Here is a 17,644-nt window from a genome sequence, read left to right on the forward strand (position 1 = left end):
TCCTCGTGTCCCTAAAGGCAAAAGCATCAATCCATCCTTTTCTTACCTCCTGACCCCACGTGGCAATTGGTTAATTCATGCAGAATTATCTAGCAACTGCCTCCCCTACCCCCACAAATACACATGCAGCAGATGCTAGTGACCAGGCAAAGCAGATAACATGATTCCTATTAAAACAAGATGATGGCCTCAAAGCAGGCTGAAGAAAAAGAGGAGAAGGCTTACAAAGACCTGAAACTGCCATCATATAAAGATCCAGTGCCCCAAGACAGCCAGGCACAGGGCACACACAAAGCACCAGGAGCATCCCAACACCTCCTGACAACAGAGCTGCCTGCCTCTCACACAGGCCTGCTGCCCCGCAGCCCGGAGGACCTCCAACCTGCAAACACCTGGGAAGTCTGCAGTGGGGAGAACAGCACTGGCTCCTGTCTTCCTAACTCCTGGGGCTAAAGGGAAGCTGGTTCCTCCCAGGAAGATATACCCAACCTGGAGCACAGCCATGAGTGGCACCCACAAGAGAGCAGCTTCTGGTGATTAAGCACCCACAACATGAGGTCTGGGGGCTCTCACTCTCGCCACTGACATTACAGACTAGATGAGATCCAGGTGGGGGCTTTGGCCTTTGTAAGACCCCTGTCTGTGAGCCGGTGGCCCTGGCACCTACCTTGTTTAGTGCCAGGCTGAAGGAAGGGGAGGATCTAGATGGGGTAGGCCCCTCCTCTCGACTCCAGCGTGTTGGAGTGGAGAAGGATCCTTTCTCTGGGTAGTTCGGCTCCACTGCACGTTTCTGCCCAAGTTTAGCACACAGATCGTGTGGCTGTAATAGCTGTGAACAGGGAATGCTTTCATCCCTTCTGCCCTCTGCACTGCTTTTCCATGAAGACAGTGAGTGCTGCTGCCCAGAGGATGTCCCTGACAGCTCCAGGTCTGCCAGCTGCTGCAGCTCATACTGACACAGATCTACTACCCTTCTCTCCAAGGAAAGTTTTTCCTTACTGTCCTTCCTCCCATGGATGGGTTTCTTTCTTAGTTTGGAAGCTCTCTCAGCCTCCTCAGCACACTTTCTCTGGCACAAAGCCATTCCCAGCCCCTCACATTTCTTTTCTGCTTTTCTTCTGCTTGGGCAGGGGGATCTTTCAGTTGCATGCTTGGTTTTGACCCCTTGCAGGTGACCTTCCCTCTGGCCTTCTGGCACAGAACTTCTAGGGAAAAGGGGAGAGCTCTGGTCTTGTCCTGCTCCCCTGGTCTCTCCCAGTGAGCGCACGCGGATGGGGCTCAGCACCCGCTGGGTAATCTCATCCAGGAATTTGGAGAACTGCAGTTTTTCCTCTGTGATCTTCTCCCTGCGCTTGACAGAGTCAGCGGCACTGCTGCTGCTGTGCTCCAGTGAGCGCTTCTCACTACGGCTGAGGCAGAGCTGAGGATCACTGTACTTCCATGAGCCACGGCCACGGGAAAGCATCTCTACTGAGCGGGACTTGCGTAAGCTCTCAGGGCATGGGCCTGTCATGTTGGTCTGCTTCAGGATTCCTTTGAGAGGCAGGTGTGTAGAAGAGACCCGAAACTTCCTCGGTGTCAGGACTTCAGGAGGCTCTTTAAACATAAGCGAGCGTTCCAGGCTTCTGCTCTTGAGAGAGCAAGTGGGATGGTCTCTTTCATCTCCAGACACCACAACTGTCTCCATGCTACGGCTCACAAATTTGCTGAGGTGCCCCTGACCGCGGTTTGGGCACCGCTTCCCACTTCGCTGCCCCATCTTCCCACTACGTGGAAGTGCTGGTGAGACAGTCTGGCTCTTGATGTTCAACTCTGCTCTGCACCCTGTCACTTCCTTCTCACTGCTGGACTCCAGGGACCACGATGAGGAGAAGTTCAGGTTGCACACCTCAAACCCCTCTGCCTGCTTGAGCTGGCCTGTCTTGGTGTAACTAAACCCTGTTTGCTGGTGCAACGGTGTTAAGCCCTTTGCCACCCGGCAAGCCGTTACCTGACTCTGCTCGGCCAAGATCACTCCATCCTGGTCGTCACGAATGATGGGTACCTCGTGGCGGATCTCACGATGCTGTGGGGGTGCCTTGCGGTAAGGCTTCTTTGATGAAGCTGTGCTCGACATCCTCCCACCTGCGTGGCTCCAAAAGCAGGTTACCTACCAACAGCAGAAAGTGCACAGAAGAGAGAGTCACAGGCGCTCCATTGAATCCTAGAAGTGACCCAGCAGGAATTCGGCTCCCCTGGCGTCCCAGAGTAGGTCCCCATGCAGAGTGCTAATAGAGCAGGGAAAGGATGTGGCCACAAGCCTTGAGCAGCAGCTGCAGGAGAGGGAGCAAAGTAAGAGCTAGATGTGTCCTTCTCCCAGCCAGTGAGAGCAGAGGGCTGGCACATCCTCTCCCCCCCTCTACACACACTCACTCACGTAGTTTGTGTGTATCCAGATTATATATAGCAAATGAGAACAGACCTCACAGCAGCATATTGATTAGGCTCTTTAGGAAAGGCCTTTTCCAATATGGAAACTGCAAGCCTTACAGGCAGCAGTGACAGCTGGAGCAGGAGTTATTGATCATGTGCTGTCACTGTCAGCAGGGACTATGTGGGAGGACACTCCAGCCATTAAAGAGCCCAAACCCAGACATTTTTGGCTTACACTGGAACCCTTTCCCTTGCTGGATCCTAACACTGATCAAGCCTAGCATCTCTGCAATCCTCAGTACCTGACCTGCAGCACTTCAAAGGGCAGGAGCAGATCACCCTCTCCCCTGTTCTACAGGCAGGGCCATTTCACTCCTATTAGCATACCTTCAAGGCAGTCAATGGATACCACTGGGCCAGTGACCTAGCAGACTTCACTTGCTTTGTGTTCTGGCCAGTGGAGTTTTACATGTTAAGTGTCTAAATGGAGACACAAGAATTCTCTCCAATTCTTATCCACTCTTCCCTAGCTGTATCTTCTTGACACTTAGACTGAGTCCCCTGGGAAGACTGGTAAATGTGAGGTGTCTGCACCAAGCACAGAGTGGCTCCAAGCCACAACAGGCTTTACACTTCACAGAAACTTTTGCAAGCTGTCCTCCACTCTGCTAAAAACAGAAGCTCACAAAAAGCTTCTCACACCTTTCCACAGGCATGAACAACTTTCTAGGACTAACCTGTAAAACTTCACCATCAGAATGCTGGAAAATCCCCCTTGCTGCAGTCATTCCCTCAATGTCCCTGCTCCTAAAAAGACTGAAGTAGGTGAAGAGATCTCCAATACTTTAGAAAAATCACATCCAGCATACCAAATGCACATTCCACTGCATCCCCAAGCAAAACAGATGGGTCTGACTTGCTGGGAAGACATTTCTCTTCTTCAAAGAGGAAGGCTGAAATCCTGACCAGAAGCAGGTTTGTCAACACCCCATCATCAAACAGGTGATCTAGGGGACTCTTCTGTCAACTCCTGCCAGGCTAAGGACAGGAGATGCACATGGAGATATCCCAAGCTGAAATCACAATAATTTCTCTAGCCCACAAGGACCTGAGCACTTACCAGCCTAGGCTCAAATTCGAAGCCTCATGAAGCAGGGACACTCACTCAGATGTCCTGAAGAAGAGAAACAAATAGCTTAGCATCCATCAAAACAGCCAGTTTGAAATCTCACCCCATAAATCTGTAAGGAACAGGGAATGTTTATAACCAAGGACAATTGGATGGTCATCTCACTCCAGGTACCTGCCCCAACCCACATCAGATCTTCTGAAAGTAAATTAAATTAGCTTAGGATAGCTGGGTCACATAACCCAGCAAGAGCTAGAAAGGCACCTGGCAAGGACGTCCAAGGCACTCAGGCAGCTGGGATCACACAAATTCAAAATTCATGAAGCAATAGCTTCAAGGGAACCTTGGTTCCAGGAAGGACTAAACCTCCTGTCAAATGGGACCCTCCTAGCTACTGCAGAGGGATGCTAACTGTGAAGTCTTCAGTACAGAAGTTTGGTAATGCTAACAATTATCTCCTTTTAAGTCGATGCTTCTCACCTACAAATGAGCTGGCAATTATCAGACTCCTGTTTGAGCCAAAACATTACAGTCTTTGTGCCTACAGCTGTGATAACCCACCCCTCCAAGACAGAGGAAGGCAAGCTACTCTCTGACTTCCAGCAAGCAGCATGCCATGCTCTACCTTGCTGCTAACAGGCTTCTGTAAAATAGTGTCCAGCCAACCAGAGATACAATGCAAATTCAGAAATAACCTTTCTCTCTGTTCAAAGCCCAGGGTACCCATCACTACAAGAAGAGAATTGGGTTGATCTGGGAGCCAGCTGTAAGAGCATAGCTCTGTGGCCATCACTCTGCCCCTGGCACGAGAGAGACTGCAATGGAGCCTTCCCTCCCCTGATGCACTTCTGCTGCTGTGCTGCTTTTTCCCTGTCAATGGCACCAAGCCCTGGGAGGCAGGACAGGAGCACAGGGTGTGGAGCAGTTGTACACACGCAGGGAGAACCAGATTGAAGGTGAATGGAACAGGCAAGCAACCAGGACCACGCAAACTCAAGCTTTGCCAAAACAAACTGAAGAGGTGCCCTAGCGCTGGCCCTGCCCCAACAAGCTGTCTGGCCCCTTTCCTTACTACAGTGCTATAGTCGGGTCTCGACTAGCACAGGAAAAAACAGCTTCACAACAGCACAAGTGCTCTACGGGGCAAACTGTAAAGTACGGGGAGGGTAAAGAGAGAGAGAGGGAGAACATGCACCTCCAGGAAGGACCAGGCCAGCACAGTTTGAATCTGCTTTTCCACCAACTCCCAGCAGGAGCTGGTTCAGCATCAAGGCAAAACCACCAGCCACATGGGCTGGCAGACAAGCAGAGGCTTCTAGGAACAGCTGCACCCATGGGTCCATGCATGTTTCCATTGCAGAGGTGCTCAGAATGAGCACACCAAAGGCCTCCCTGTCTCTCAGCACACAGTTCCTCAGGATCAAACAGGACTGTCCTGCTTCCTACCCCAGAGCCAGGAACTATGCTACCTGCCATCTCATCCCCACCTACCTGGAAAAGATACCGGGATTTGAAGCCTACCCTCATGATCTGAGAATTTCCAGAAACACTTAAATACTCACAGCGCCTCCAGGCAACTTTCCCTCAAACAAGGACTTACAGATCCAAAGTGACGACATGTCCAAACATTTCTGGCCGCTTGTCTCCAAATCAGCTTTCCCCTGTCAGCATCCAGCAGCATCTGGCCAACGGCTCCTGAAACATGAGAAAGGAAACTTGTTGTCAGTCACCTATCAGCACAACACATGGAAACAGCCAGGCATGCGCAGAGCAACCCACAGCCAGGTGCCAGGGCAGGAGTCAGCAGCAAGCTGGTGCACCACCAGGCTACTATCTAATGCCAGGACCTTCCAGTGAAATAAGGTCTGTGTCTTCACTGTGTCCCAGAAAAAGAAGGTCTTTTAACTGTCTCTCCACTGAGCAGGATGCCTGTGCAGACCAGCAACTGACCTCTGAGAGGCAGCTGTTTTTTCTAGATGGCTCCAGGGGTCACTGCTTTCCCACCCACATTCCTGTCCAACACCAGGAATCCAGCCTCTATCATTCTGCTCCAACCACCCTGCCACACCAACCTAATTTTGTTCTGCAGACTTCCCTGCACTGAACAGCACAGTTAAGCCCTCCTTGCCTACAACACCTGAGCATCCTTTGCTACCACAGAGAGAGAATCCCAAAGTGGCTCAATTCACCACATCTCCTTTCAGAGAGGAGCAGAAACTCTCTGCAGAATAGACGAACCTTGTGCTCCAAAGCAGAAACTGATATAGGTATTACCCAGAAACAGAAGGCGGCACTAACTCTGCTCACCACACTATTCACAAGCCCCTCTCTGAAGGAGCTTGCTGTCAAGTCCACATTCTGACTATCCTGGAGAAGCTCAACTTTAGCCTGGAGCTACAGCAGGAGGTAGCTCTTCAGCTATTCTAATTAGCACTGCAATACAAGAGGAACCTTAACCTCCTGGTTCCTTTTATCTGCCCTTTCCATCTCTCATCAGTAACATTCCTTAACATTTACAGTCCTCTGCCTAGCAGGCTGTCGTCTGCAGTAGCTGCAGTTCTACTGTCTTCTAGCTACTACCCACTGTAGTTCCAGTCTCATTTCTAAGCTCACCGACAGTTACAGCTTCACTGGAATGGCTCAGTGAGGGCTGCAAGGCTTGGGCTCACACTGATCAGCAATAGTCACATCTTCCAGGCAAACAGACATGAACACAGAAAGGGTCAGAAGACCGCAGTGGAAACCTAACGATTTGCTTTGTTAATGCAAAAAGTTGAGGATTCCTCCACCCCCTCACAATGACAGAACACACAGACACAACCTCTTTCCTCTTCACAGTGAGGGAGTGCAGTGACAGTGACTGAGTGCAGCCGCACAGGCAGTATACAAGCTTGACTCTAGCTGTTTTTACCAGAGAGCATCCCTCAGTGTAAAATCCACTTGCAGAGTAGCTACGTTGTCTGTGTGATCTGAGAAAGGCAAAACCTTTACCACACACCAGGAACAGATGTGATCTAGCACAGAATTGCTTAAGACTCTTCTGTACAGGGCCCACAGCTCACAGCCACTGGGCATGTATGCAAAACCACAACACCACCCATTAGCACCACTTTGTCTCCAGCAACAAAAAAGAGGTCCATAACATACGAAAAAAAAGGTCCAAAAAGGAACCCTTTGGACAAAAAGGGAAATCACCAAAGAAAAAAAAAAAAGCAACATTTGTAAGCACCTACTGTCTTCCTGATACTTGGCAAGTCCCTTGAGGCCTGAGGTAGCTAATACTTAGCTTTGATTCTAGGATGCACACAGTTTCTGCCTGCTTGCTGTTGCAGCAGCTGAACATTCCCTGCAAAGAGGCAGAGGACTTGCAGGGTTTTCCTCATCATCACCTTCTCTTGTGTTGCCTTTTCTGACCTTACAAAACACCCTGCTTACCAACATTCAGGCTCAGCAGTCTCCCTTTCTCAAGAGAAATATGGTGATTACATTGCAGAGAATGTTTCTTATTTCAGGCACTCTGTCATCTTTCCAGCCTTTTCCTCTTAGAAGCAGCATTTCTTTAACCTTGCTTTTTATTCAGAAAGATAAACTTGTATGGCAGAGAAAATACATTCTGTAACGCTTTCACAGTCACATTTGTTTCTAATGCAACACTACAGAAACACTCACTGGTTATCTCAGAGTCAGTGTACTCCAGAAAACTCCAAATGCAATACCCACATGTAAAAAAAAATGCCGCTACTGTCCTGTGCCACATACCTGATCACCACAGCTAACCCGGAATTTTCACTCTGTGTGGGCCAACCTATACTCCCAATACATATCCAGTACAGGACATTGGCACACCCTGCTTCAGGAGGCAACAATGTCTCTTCACCAACATCATGAGAAGCAAAAGCAAGAGAGACTTGTCCAGTCGCCTTCCTGTGCTTACGGATAGAGGCAACCCGTGGCCTCTGCTGTCTCAAGCCAGGCTACATGAGAAGCTGCTGCAGTAGGCCCGATCCAAGACAACTAATCAGCAAGATGGATGATGCGTCAAGAGGTCTTGTCCAGGACAGACAAACAAGCTGCGTGAAGTTAAAAGCAGCACCTGTAGACTGCTGGTGCCAAGTATGATGGAAAATGACTGCACGGTTATTACAGGACACTTTAACATTTAATGAGAAAGATCTTTTCATTCAGAGAAGGCATCTCAATTAAAAGTACATTCAGATCCATTCTGCTGCTGGCTACTTTGAAGCTCATTTTAAAATAAAAGGATGACAGCTCCTAGTGCAGAAACTCGCTTCTCAGTTCTGCTTGTACATTAATGCTCACGATTCAGATCTGAGTAACAGCATTACAGTGACTCTTGGATTAAAATCGAGTTTCAGGAGGATTATTGCTCATTCCTGCTTTTCCATACCAATTAACCTTGACTGTTAGGCAGAAACCTCTTCCCTGCGTGGGAACAATTCCAAGAGCTATCAAGAAAAAGGGATCAGGCTAGCTGTTGAACAACAGTCCATGTAACAAGCTCTACTTAACACCTAACATATTTCCAAAGAAAATGAAATCCCTAGACTCTGCAGTCTTACATAGTTCTTGTTGAATGTAAACACCACCGGACATATCATGTGTCTGCCGTACCCATTGCACCCTGCGGAACTCTCTTAAAAGTAATCAGAATTGCACTATTTTCACAGTCCTGCTCCCTCCTTCCACAACACAAAGATCCCAGTCCCCCTAATTCAGTTGCACTCCATATCCTTAAGTATGCTTTTTATTATCTACTCTCTTTGCTGTGTTAAGAGTAGCTTAGCTTCCCTAACCCTTTTTTAAAAGCCAGGACAGCTCAGCGTGGCCCAGAAACACTAACATCGCTAACGCGTAACTGGAATAGAACGCAACAGCTGATTAACATCTGAACAGGAACAGGCCAGGAAGCAAAGGACCCGAATCCAATCCCCAGAAGGAATGTTAATGGAGAATAAAAATACCCAGGGGAGATTTTGACCAGGAAATGAACGCTAACTTTCTAGCGTATATAAAAGCATAGAACCACCTTTAATGGCTACATCTGAAATTGCACAAGAACCAGATTGGCAAAAGGTCATTTGCCAAGTTACCTTTAGCACCGACAGCTACATCAGGGACTAATAACAGCTTCTTCTCCAGAAACACTGACACACCAGAAGCCTATTTAGTTTGCTCAGTGATCCTGATAGCTTGATCTCTTTAGTTTGTTCAGTGATCCTTTCAACTCTCACAAGGTGGTTTATGCTACAAACTTCCAGAGCCTCTTCATCTTTGCACCTTGGGTTTCATGTCTTTCCCCACTCTGTCTTCTCACCTGTGTTCTTTTAAGATCTTCCATGGGAAGACTTTTGGAGCATGTTTCTCTCATATTTAAAGAGATGTAGACCAGGCCATTAGAAAACAACTCATGGAGATTACGAGAACTCTCAAGAGTTCCTGAAAATAACTGTGAGTGCTGCTAGAAAAAGCAAATCTTGATGCTCTAACAACATGTATCTGGCAAAAAGCTGGTAGATCACGTGAGGGAAATTTGGGAGCCATGGCCTTTCAAACACAAACTAGGGAACAGCTACCACAAGCAAACGTTTGAAAAGAAGTGAAAGAGGGAGTGAGTGAACATTTCTGTAGAAAATCAACATGTAGGAATTCCCTTCTCAGACCTCTGTCAGCTCTGTGCTGTGTAGGAGGGGAAGGGGAAAAAAAAATGATATATTACCTTCTTAGAGCTTAAAATCAAAAGGCATTTAATTAGGACAAGGTAGGAACATCTGAAATTCTTCAACCACTGAGAAGCGGACTCTCAGCCCCTGAAAGTATTCCCTAAGCCTCATACAACCCCCAGCCTTTGGTTTCAGAAGTTCTGGGAAAACTAAAGTCTCCAGCTCCTCAGTGCCAGGGACTGAACGTCACTGAGCCGTCCCTCTAGCAAATACACCAATGCTAGAGAATGCTCCATTACTGCAACCTATATACTTGCCTCAATACGCTCTCCAAAACAGCCCCTCTGTCTATGAGTTGCAGTGATGCACAGATGGCTAACACACTAGGCAGTATCTACACAGCCGGACAATGGAGCAGAGCACATTATTTGCATTATTTACAGAGGACAGATGGACAAGTTGTTGCAGTGACCCAGCCTACAGAGCATCTGCAACGTTGAGGAGGCGTTAAGTCCAGCTCTGATGCTTGCAGGTGCTGGCAAAAGCAAATTTCAAGAAATGAAACGGCTGTTTACAGCAGCCAGCTTTATTCTGAAATGCTATCACTACAACCACGCTTGTGGAGTAATTCACGTGCCAGTTTTGTTCCCATAGAGCCTTCACCCGCAAGCAGAAAACACAGGATGTATTGACTAGATTTATCCTTTTCAACAAGAAAGAGAACTGACATCTGCAGTACTTAGTAACTTCTTCCTTAGCGATGAGTTTTGTATGTGCCTAAGTCACCATACATACTGAGGCACATACCGGGGGGAGACAGTGACCAGGAACCAGCATCAAAATTGGCTGAAATTTCTTTCAAGCTCTGCTTAGCTGTAGAAAAGTCCAGCTCAAACCTGCTCAGCCACCTGAATCTTTTGAAACGTTAAATATTTGCAAAAGTTTTGAGATGTTGCTTTTGCTGCATACACAGCACGCTAGCCAGGTCTGCAAGCACTTTTATGGGCAGGCTGAAGAGGAACCTTAAAATAACGTTTCAGGGGTCTCACATCTGTTCTAGACAAGAAAAAGCCTAATTTATAAGGAGGAGCAACTTACTTTAACACTATGGCTAAGAACAACCAAGTTGTACAAAGGCTTGTAATGATCAGCTTGCCCATCCTCCACCAACATGCACCACAACAGGCCCTTTCATTCCATGATCACATGGCTGCAGCCAAACATGACATACTGTTCAGCAAGTAATAAAAAGGATTAGCTTTTTCCCCAAGGTCTTGTCTACATATACACTGTACTAAATTAAATTGACTTAGAAAATAATGTAAAGCAGTATAACCCTCCTGGGTAAACGTTCTTAATTCAGTTTAAGAGCACTTTACATTGAATCAACTTAAGTTAAATAGATAGATAGAAGACACAAACTGAATTAAGGATGCCTATACAAGAATGCTGCACTAATATAATCACAGCTGTTTCTAATCTGATTAAGTTAAATCAGTACAACTTCCCTACAATGGCAAAATCCTTACCAATATTGAAGTTAACCCTTTTTTGCCCTTTTCTACTTCCAAAGAAGGTTTTGCTGGGTTGTGTGTTTGTTTTTTTTTTCCTTCCAAAAAACCCAGAGTGACATCTCTCTCAGAATCAATATAAGCTAACCACACTACAGAAGGTATGGTAATGTATTAAAGGTATTGACATTTATATGACTTTAAAGTTTTGCTACTCCTATGCCAACCTAACATCATAATAATGCTCAGATCAGCATGGCATAACATTTTCTCTAGTCTCCCCAAGCAAGAGGGGAAGAGTGATCACAAATATTTGCGCTGTACCCTGCTTTCCATACACCCACGCAGCTTTTGCTTGCTGATGTCCAACATACCCAGAGCAGTTCAGACACCAGGAAGGCAATGTTCCCCACTCGTTCATTCCTAAGGGTATGGCTCACCAACAGCTTATCTGAGCAAACTGGAGTGTGGAGTTAGAGCACGTTATCTAACTGCCCCCAGGCATGGTCTTACTACTGCCCCTCTTCCACCAAAATATGAAGTTCTCTTGCTAACTGTGGGGTAAGCACATACACAAAACAAGTCTGAGGTCACAGACCTAACGTGCTACAAATCCACACTCTAAAATCACCTCTCATCTCCTCAGTTCCTATAGCATTTCCCCTTGAAAAAATATTTGTCAAAATTAAATTCCAGCAATTCCAAAATTACTGGTGTTTTTTTTTTTTTCCCTTTCCTCATTCAAAACTATCTGAACTGTTCCTCCTGAATATCAAGACCTAATTTATCTTCGTTCTTTTGGTACTCTCACTTTCATCTCTACCTGATTCTTCAATCAGGCCTCTTCAAGCTCACTCCAACCTTCCTCACACCCCTTCCAGCAACACAACCATCACTCTCTTCTCACTGCCGCCTTCTACTACTGTCTCTGAGCTACCACATACAGAACTGACTTCCTCTTCAGTACAAGTTTTCCATGTTCAGCATAGAGAGACAATAGCGAGAATCCTCTCAGAACCCCTTGCAGGGAACTAAATCCCTCATTGGCCTTCAGAAACCAAATTGTGCCACAACTCTGAAACAAGGTGGTGAGCTGTCACTTCTGCTGAGTACCAGCAGCAGCCGTGAAATCAACCAGAGTTGTAAGTCCATTTAATTTATTGTTTTTTGAAAGAACTATTTTGAAGCCCTGATCACATGGCAACATGGACTGTAGGTACACACAAGAATTCAGTTGCTAAGGGAACCACACTTCCACGTTTTCCATTTTACGAGATCTAAATTTCAACTCTCAAAGGGCTGCAGGCACATTTTGGCAATGAACTGTTTGGTCTTGAGTCTCAGATTCACACCGGTAGCTTCTAGCAATTATAAGGTTACGTGGCCCCACACCAACTCTAGGATTCATGCTCACTGTAAATACATGCAATGAGGAAGGCAGGAACAATTTCCATTCCATAAGTAAAGAATTTGAAGCACTAGGAGAAAAAAAAAACAGCTTTGTGCACTGTTTTTGCATCAAATTCCATGTTAAAGAAAAACAGCCTCAGCTGTCATAAGAAAGGAACTGCAGGAAAAATCAGCAAGACACAGCCTTATTTCTTGCACCTAAACCAAGAGTGATCTGGGATAGAAAAGAGAAGGAAAGTGTGCATGAGCTAAACACCTACCTGACAGCAATTGAGTTGAATAGCCTGCAATTCTTTATAAGCACAAATAAAGCAGCAACCCTGATCCAGTAGTAGGAGAACAATATTTGTACTATACTCAATTCTCTCTGCTGCTGGGGTTTAATCCCAGCAAGAATCGTTTTGGTTTAATTAGCTTTTCCCTAGCAGATGGTCAGATGTGAGAGGCAGAGAATGGTACAGGCTTAACTGTTGCGTGATTGTGCAGCTGCATCTGTAGCTGAACAGTTAAGCACGTCCAGGAGTCCAGCTGTAGTTTGCACGACATGGTCCATCTCTGCCATTAGCCAAATGTCAGCTTCCTCTTTCTCCAGATTATATATCAGTCAGAGGCACTACCCAAAGGCAGGCAAACAACTAACATGCAGTCTCACCACCATCCCCTTTCTCAGACAAGACCCTCAAACCTTAATCAACTGAAAGTCCCTCTTTCTTTGGTGACAGAAGCACATTCAGAAGCATTGCCATGGAAACTTGAGCCATCCTCTGTGCTATTCATCAGAGAAGATCTTCTAGCACAGAAATATTTTATGATCTCTACAGCACTGAATAGAGACAGCAGTCAGTATAATGAAGTAAAATTACAGACTCCAACATTGTGTGAGGATAGCAGTGGGTGATCCTTCAACCAAGCTGCCTGATCCTCGCTTCACCTACAACGAGCAATAGCTCATTATAAGCTGGCAGGGAAAAGCAGTGTAGCACTGAGAGAAACAGAAGTGGTATTAGAGGAATAAACCTATCCAGCCAAAGGGAGAAAAGAGAAAGGGGTTCACAGCCTTTTCCCAAAGCCGATCACATGCTGCCACTTTCCCTTCCCAGAGGTTACGAGTGATGTTGCTACTGACTCTTTTTCAAAGCAGGATTCCTACCAGGCACAGACACTTCCCACTTAACCCAAGTCACAGCCATTGCCTACTCTGGAGGCTGCATCAAGTATTCCCCATCGACTTCCACTCAGCCTCTACACCCAGGCACAACGTGGAGTGTTAGAGCACCCACACTTACACACTGGCAGTAGTCATCTCAACAGGCCACAACAGCAGAACAAGGAAAGAAGACGGCTTTCAAAAACATGCTTTGGGCCTAGCAGACTCAGAGCCTGAGCCAAGGGCAGGAACAGGCACAAAACTTGTCTCAACTCTGTAAACAATGGAGCAGCATGGCTCCTGAAGCGTAATGTAACCCTGGAGCATCTTCTCTCTTTTTTGTGGTGTGGCCCTGTAGTTAATCTGCCTCAGTTTGCCTCATTTGTTGGTTTTTTGTTTTTTTTTTTTTCTGTTGGGTGGGTTTTTTTAAGCTTTTTTTTTTTTTTTTAATTATTCTCTTAGTCTTCAGCACCACTGAACTGCTGAGGGATTTTATTCTGAGAGTTCAGTCACAGAAATACAACATGGTTTAATCCACCTTAGGAAAAACAAACAGATCCACCCACCCATGTTTCATTGGCGACCTGTATGAAGCACGCAACTGGCTATGGTTCTTCTTTCCCCATTCACCTGGGCTCCAGTCAGTCCTTTTAACAGCAGGATCCTAATCGCAGCAGAGAGGACCCACACCTCCACCCCCTGCCCTACAGGCTGTACATGAGGAGGCTGCCTGTCACCAGCAGTCACAGGCTGGACTGCTTGTCCTTCTGTATATGCTGTATTGCACCTCCTGGGTTTACCTTCCTCCCTTGGGGGCATAACCGCAGACGGCCCACCTGAGACCAAGCAGAGTTGCTTCAGCTCTTCCCTCAGACACAATCCCTCCTTGGGGCAGAGTCAGAGCTCTCATCAACCGCCTCCTTTCACATTTGTCATCATTGCTAGCACCAGTGTTGTTCTTCAGCTGGAGCTAATAATGAGCATAAATTGTCTCAAGGGGCAATTGCAGTGAAGGCCCAGCACTTGAGTTTGACCACAAGGTCAGCTTGTCCAGACTAGCACTACATCCCCTGCCTGGCATTGCTCTTGTAAAACTGAAATGCCTGGTCTTTACCGCTGTTATCCTTTGGGATAGCATAAGCCCATTAATTATTCTGAGGTTAAGGAAAAACATCTCCTTTTTAGCAGTGAAGACAAGCTTTTCAACTCCACAGGGCTCCTCCCCATAGACCCCCCTGTAAGTAAGCTCTATGTAGCTCTTCAGAGCAAGCTGGGAATGAGAGACAGTCAAGCTGCAAGTGAAGTCACCTATCCTCAAAGGGGCTCTAACCGAGAACAGAGGATGATTGGCCCCAGATATCCTAAAGAAAGCAAGCCATCATGTTCCAGGTACTTTTTTTTTTTTTTTTGTCAAGTGTCAGAGTAAACCACTCAAAGAGCTAGCAGCTCACCGCTCCTCTAAGGGCAAAGACTATGGATGAATGCCAGTGTATAGCCAGGCAGATGTTGCAAAGGTGTTTGTCCAGTGCCAACAGCAAGCTGTTTGCTCACGCCTTCAGCTTCATGCAGCTGCAGGAGCTCAGCTCTACAGAGTCTGTGACTCTGGACTAAGGAATGTCTCAACTGGAGAAACACCACATCTGCTGCCAGCTCAAGGTGCCCCAGGGTCAGACCAATTCCCAATTTTACTGTCCAGCTGTAGCCCTGCTTTCTGCTCCCTGTCCCACCAGGGGGAGATCTAGCTACTTGGTGAGGGTTACTGCTCTAGCCAGAGGAGCCCATCTCCCTGGCAGAGGTGTTTGGGACTGGACACAGAGGCACAGAGCTCTGGATGCCTATACAGTCCTGAAGGCCAGCAGGGAAGCCAAAACAAGGAACTAGTCACTTTCTCTCCACAACATATTAAAATTCACTGACAGGAAAGAAAAAGGCCAAGAATCAGCCCTCCTTCCTCCTTAGCCAATGTCACATCTGTTTCATTCCAGCTCCCTTACTCCTTTCCTGGCAATGGGAAAGCGACAGCAGAAGCAGTATTTAAACCTTAGCAAGACCTCCATTTTGGCAGCCATAGCCTATATTGCACGACAAAGCTGAAACACCCAATGATTATACACACTTACATGTTCTATCAATAACATTCCACTTTTAGACTTACTTATATTTTGCTACACCTCATGTTGCCACAGGGCATATTGTTCAGTTTGGCACGGCGGAACAGAGGAAGGAAAACGAAGATTCAAGCAATATGCTTTCTCGTCAATACCCAAGCCCTAAAAGTCAGGTACAGAGTCAGTGGCAACTAGTTTGAAATAAAATGCACAGTTTACATGAAATCAAGGGAGAAGAGATCCCAGCGTGAATAATTTGCAACCGTTTCACAATGGTAAGAGTCTTTTGCAACAAGTAACATCCCCCTAACCACCTATCATTGAGATCCGGCTTCTCAAGAGAGGGTGGCATGGACCAGTCTGGTAAGAGTAGCTCTGCAGCAACTCATCCAAGACTGTGGCAACAGCTAAAAAGCAAAAACTATGCTATAAAGCCAGAGCACTTCTGAGAGTCAATTCTTTCATGCCTGCTACTGTCTAAGAACGGCAGTAGGGAAGTCTTCTGCAGAAGACTAACTTTAATATGGAAATGACTGGCAGGTCACAGAATTTCAAGCTACCAGAAATTCCCAGAAGGGAAATTGCACATCCCAAAGATCAAAGCAAACTGGGTAACGAAGTAAACAGCCCAGGGCTTACCCAGGACACAGAAGATAACTCTGTTCTTTCCACAAGCCTTGCCCATGGGCTGCCCATACTGATACTGCCAAAAGGGACAACGTTTCCCTGTGCCAGGCAAATAAAAGACTTGCATACAGAGGACAACGATGGCTTGCGTAATAGGGGCATAGAAAACTAGTGACCATTTCTCACAGGCATCATGTCCAGGATCCCAAAATAAAGCATCTGCATCCTGATCTGCCATCCTTTACCAAGCTTCCCATCCTCATCTCTTGAGGTACCAGCCAGAAAAAGGAAGCTTTTCCATGTGTAAGAACATTTACCCACCGACTGGGGGAAGCACTCCTGCCCGGCTTAAATCCCGGAGCCATTCCATCTCCAGGCAGACATCTCATGCACAGTTTGTACTGAGCAGAGCTCGATGGCACAAGCCACTCAATCATCTACTGACTGCCAAGAGAGCAGAGGCTGCAGGGGGGACGAGCCAACCTTAATTGGCCTTATCGGTGTAAATTAAACCCTACAACACACCCAAGCAAACAACCAGGTCCTTTGGAGGAGCAGAGTTATTTTGCTGCAGCTATAAAGGAAACATTGCTGCTAGGACATGCCCCTGGAGTGACTGTGCCGCTCAGCTCTCCCGCTGCATTCCTGGGGTTGTTTAGCATGGACTCAGCTCCAGCCTTTCCACAAGCAAGAAGTCTGAACCCTGAATGCCATCTGCAAACACAGCCAGACTCCACCTCCTGCATGCCTGCAGGCCACCAGGTGTGGCCAGGAATGGCACAAGCTACACACTAAACACACCTTTGATGTGGAGCTGAAAGCATGTAGCCACAGGGCACGAACAGCACGCCGCCTGCCGCCGTGCTGACTCCCAGCGCAGGAATGTGGCTGCAACCACAGGCCAGGGAAGGCAAACACATTGCATTCCTCACCGGTCAGGGAAGGAAAACAAGCAGCAAGCCCACACACCCACCACGCTGACACCCACCACGCTCCCCACGCGTGCCAGCCCTGCCACTGCCAGGACCCCAACAACAGCTTCAGCCTCAAACTCATCTGTGGGAGAGTCCTCAAGTTCTCCAGGCAACTCCTCAAGCCATGGGGCAAGAGAAAGAGAGCAAGGCAGGAGAGTTATCAACCGGGCACACAAGCCACAGGGAGGAGAAGAGCTGCCACCAGGGCTGGGAAGTAACCATTTTCCAGGGCAGGAACAGTGAGCTCTGTGCAGTAGCCTGGGAAGGGAATTTCCCTGATTTTTCCTATAAGACAAGGGGCAAACATAACACTGAGCCTTGCTGAGCTAAAGGCGCAGAGCTGAATAGGAAGCTGAATTTGGGCATCAAGGGTGCTTGGAAGGATCCAGGCCTTTTTCTGCCCCCAGGAAACCACTCTACCTTATGTCAAGCAGCTTCTCTGAGATGCAGGTACTTCCTCATGACCCAAAAATCCTTTTGTAAACACTGTCCCCGCTGCCCACAGAAACAGATCTGATCTTCATTGTACATTATTCTCCCCCTACAGCACTGACACCTAGTCACTTACACGATCAAGAGAAGAGAGACTCAATGTACAAAAACCCAAGACATCAGGTAACCTGTTGTCTCGGGACCTCACTAGAG

At 47.1% G+C, this 17,644-nt stretch overlaps 1 protein-coding gene across 8 annotated transcripts in view; it reads right to left on the reverse strand.

Moving 5' to 3' along the window:
* The window catches only part of TJAP1 (tight junction associated protein 1), a 39,948-nt gene that overhangs the window by 11,532 nt on the left and 10,772 nt on the right, over nt 1-17,644 (reverse strand). Inside the window, exons 1-3 of one of the 8 annotated variants that reach the window (XM_087774694.1) lie at nt 5,142-5,223; nt 3,533-3,586; nt 1,991-2,149 (exon numbers count right to left, since the gene is read on the reverse strand). In XM_087774694.1, the coding sequence (XP_087630820.1) occupies nt 1,991-2,116 (126 nt within the window). In that variant the 5' untranslated portion in view covers nt 2,117-2,149; nt 3,533-3,586; nt 5,142-5,223. The other 7 variants (XM_087774692.1, XM_087774693.1, XM_087774701.1 and 4 more) reach the window with 7 other exon arrangements.

The sequence above is a fragment of the Nipponia nippon genome, unplaced genomic scaffold (assembly GCF_047370975.1).
Source record: "Nipponia nippon isolate SJK-2023a ecotype South Korea unplaced genomic scaffold, ASM4737097v1 scaffold_4, whole genome shotgun sequence".
Lineage (NCBI taxonomy): Eukaryota > Metazoa > Chordata > Aves > Pelecaniformes > Threskiornithidae > Nipponia > Nipponia nippon.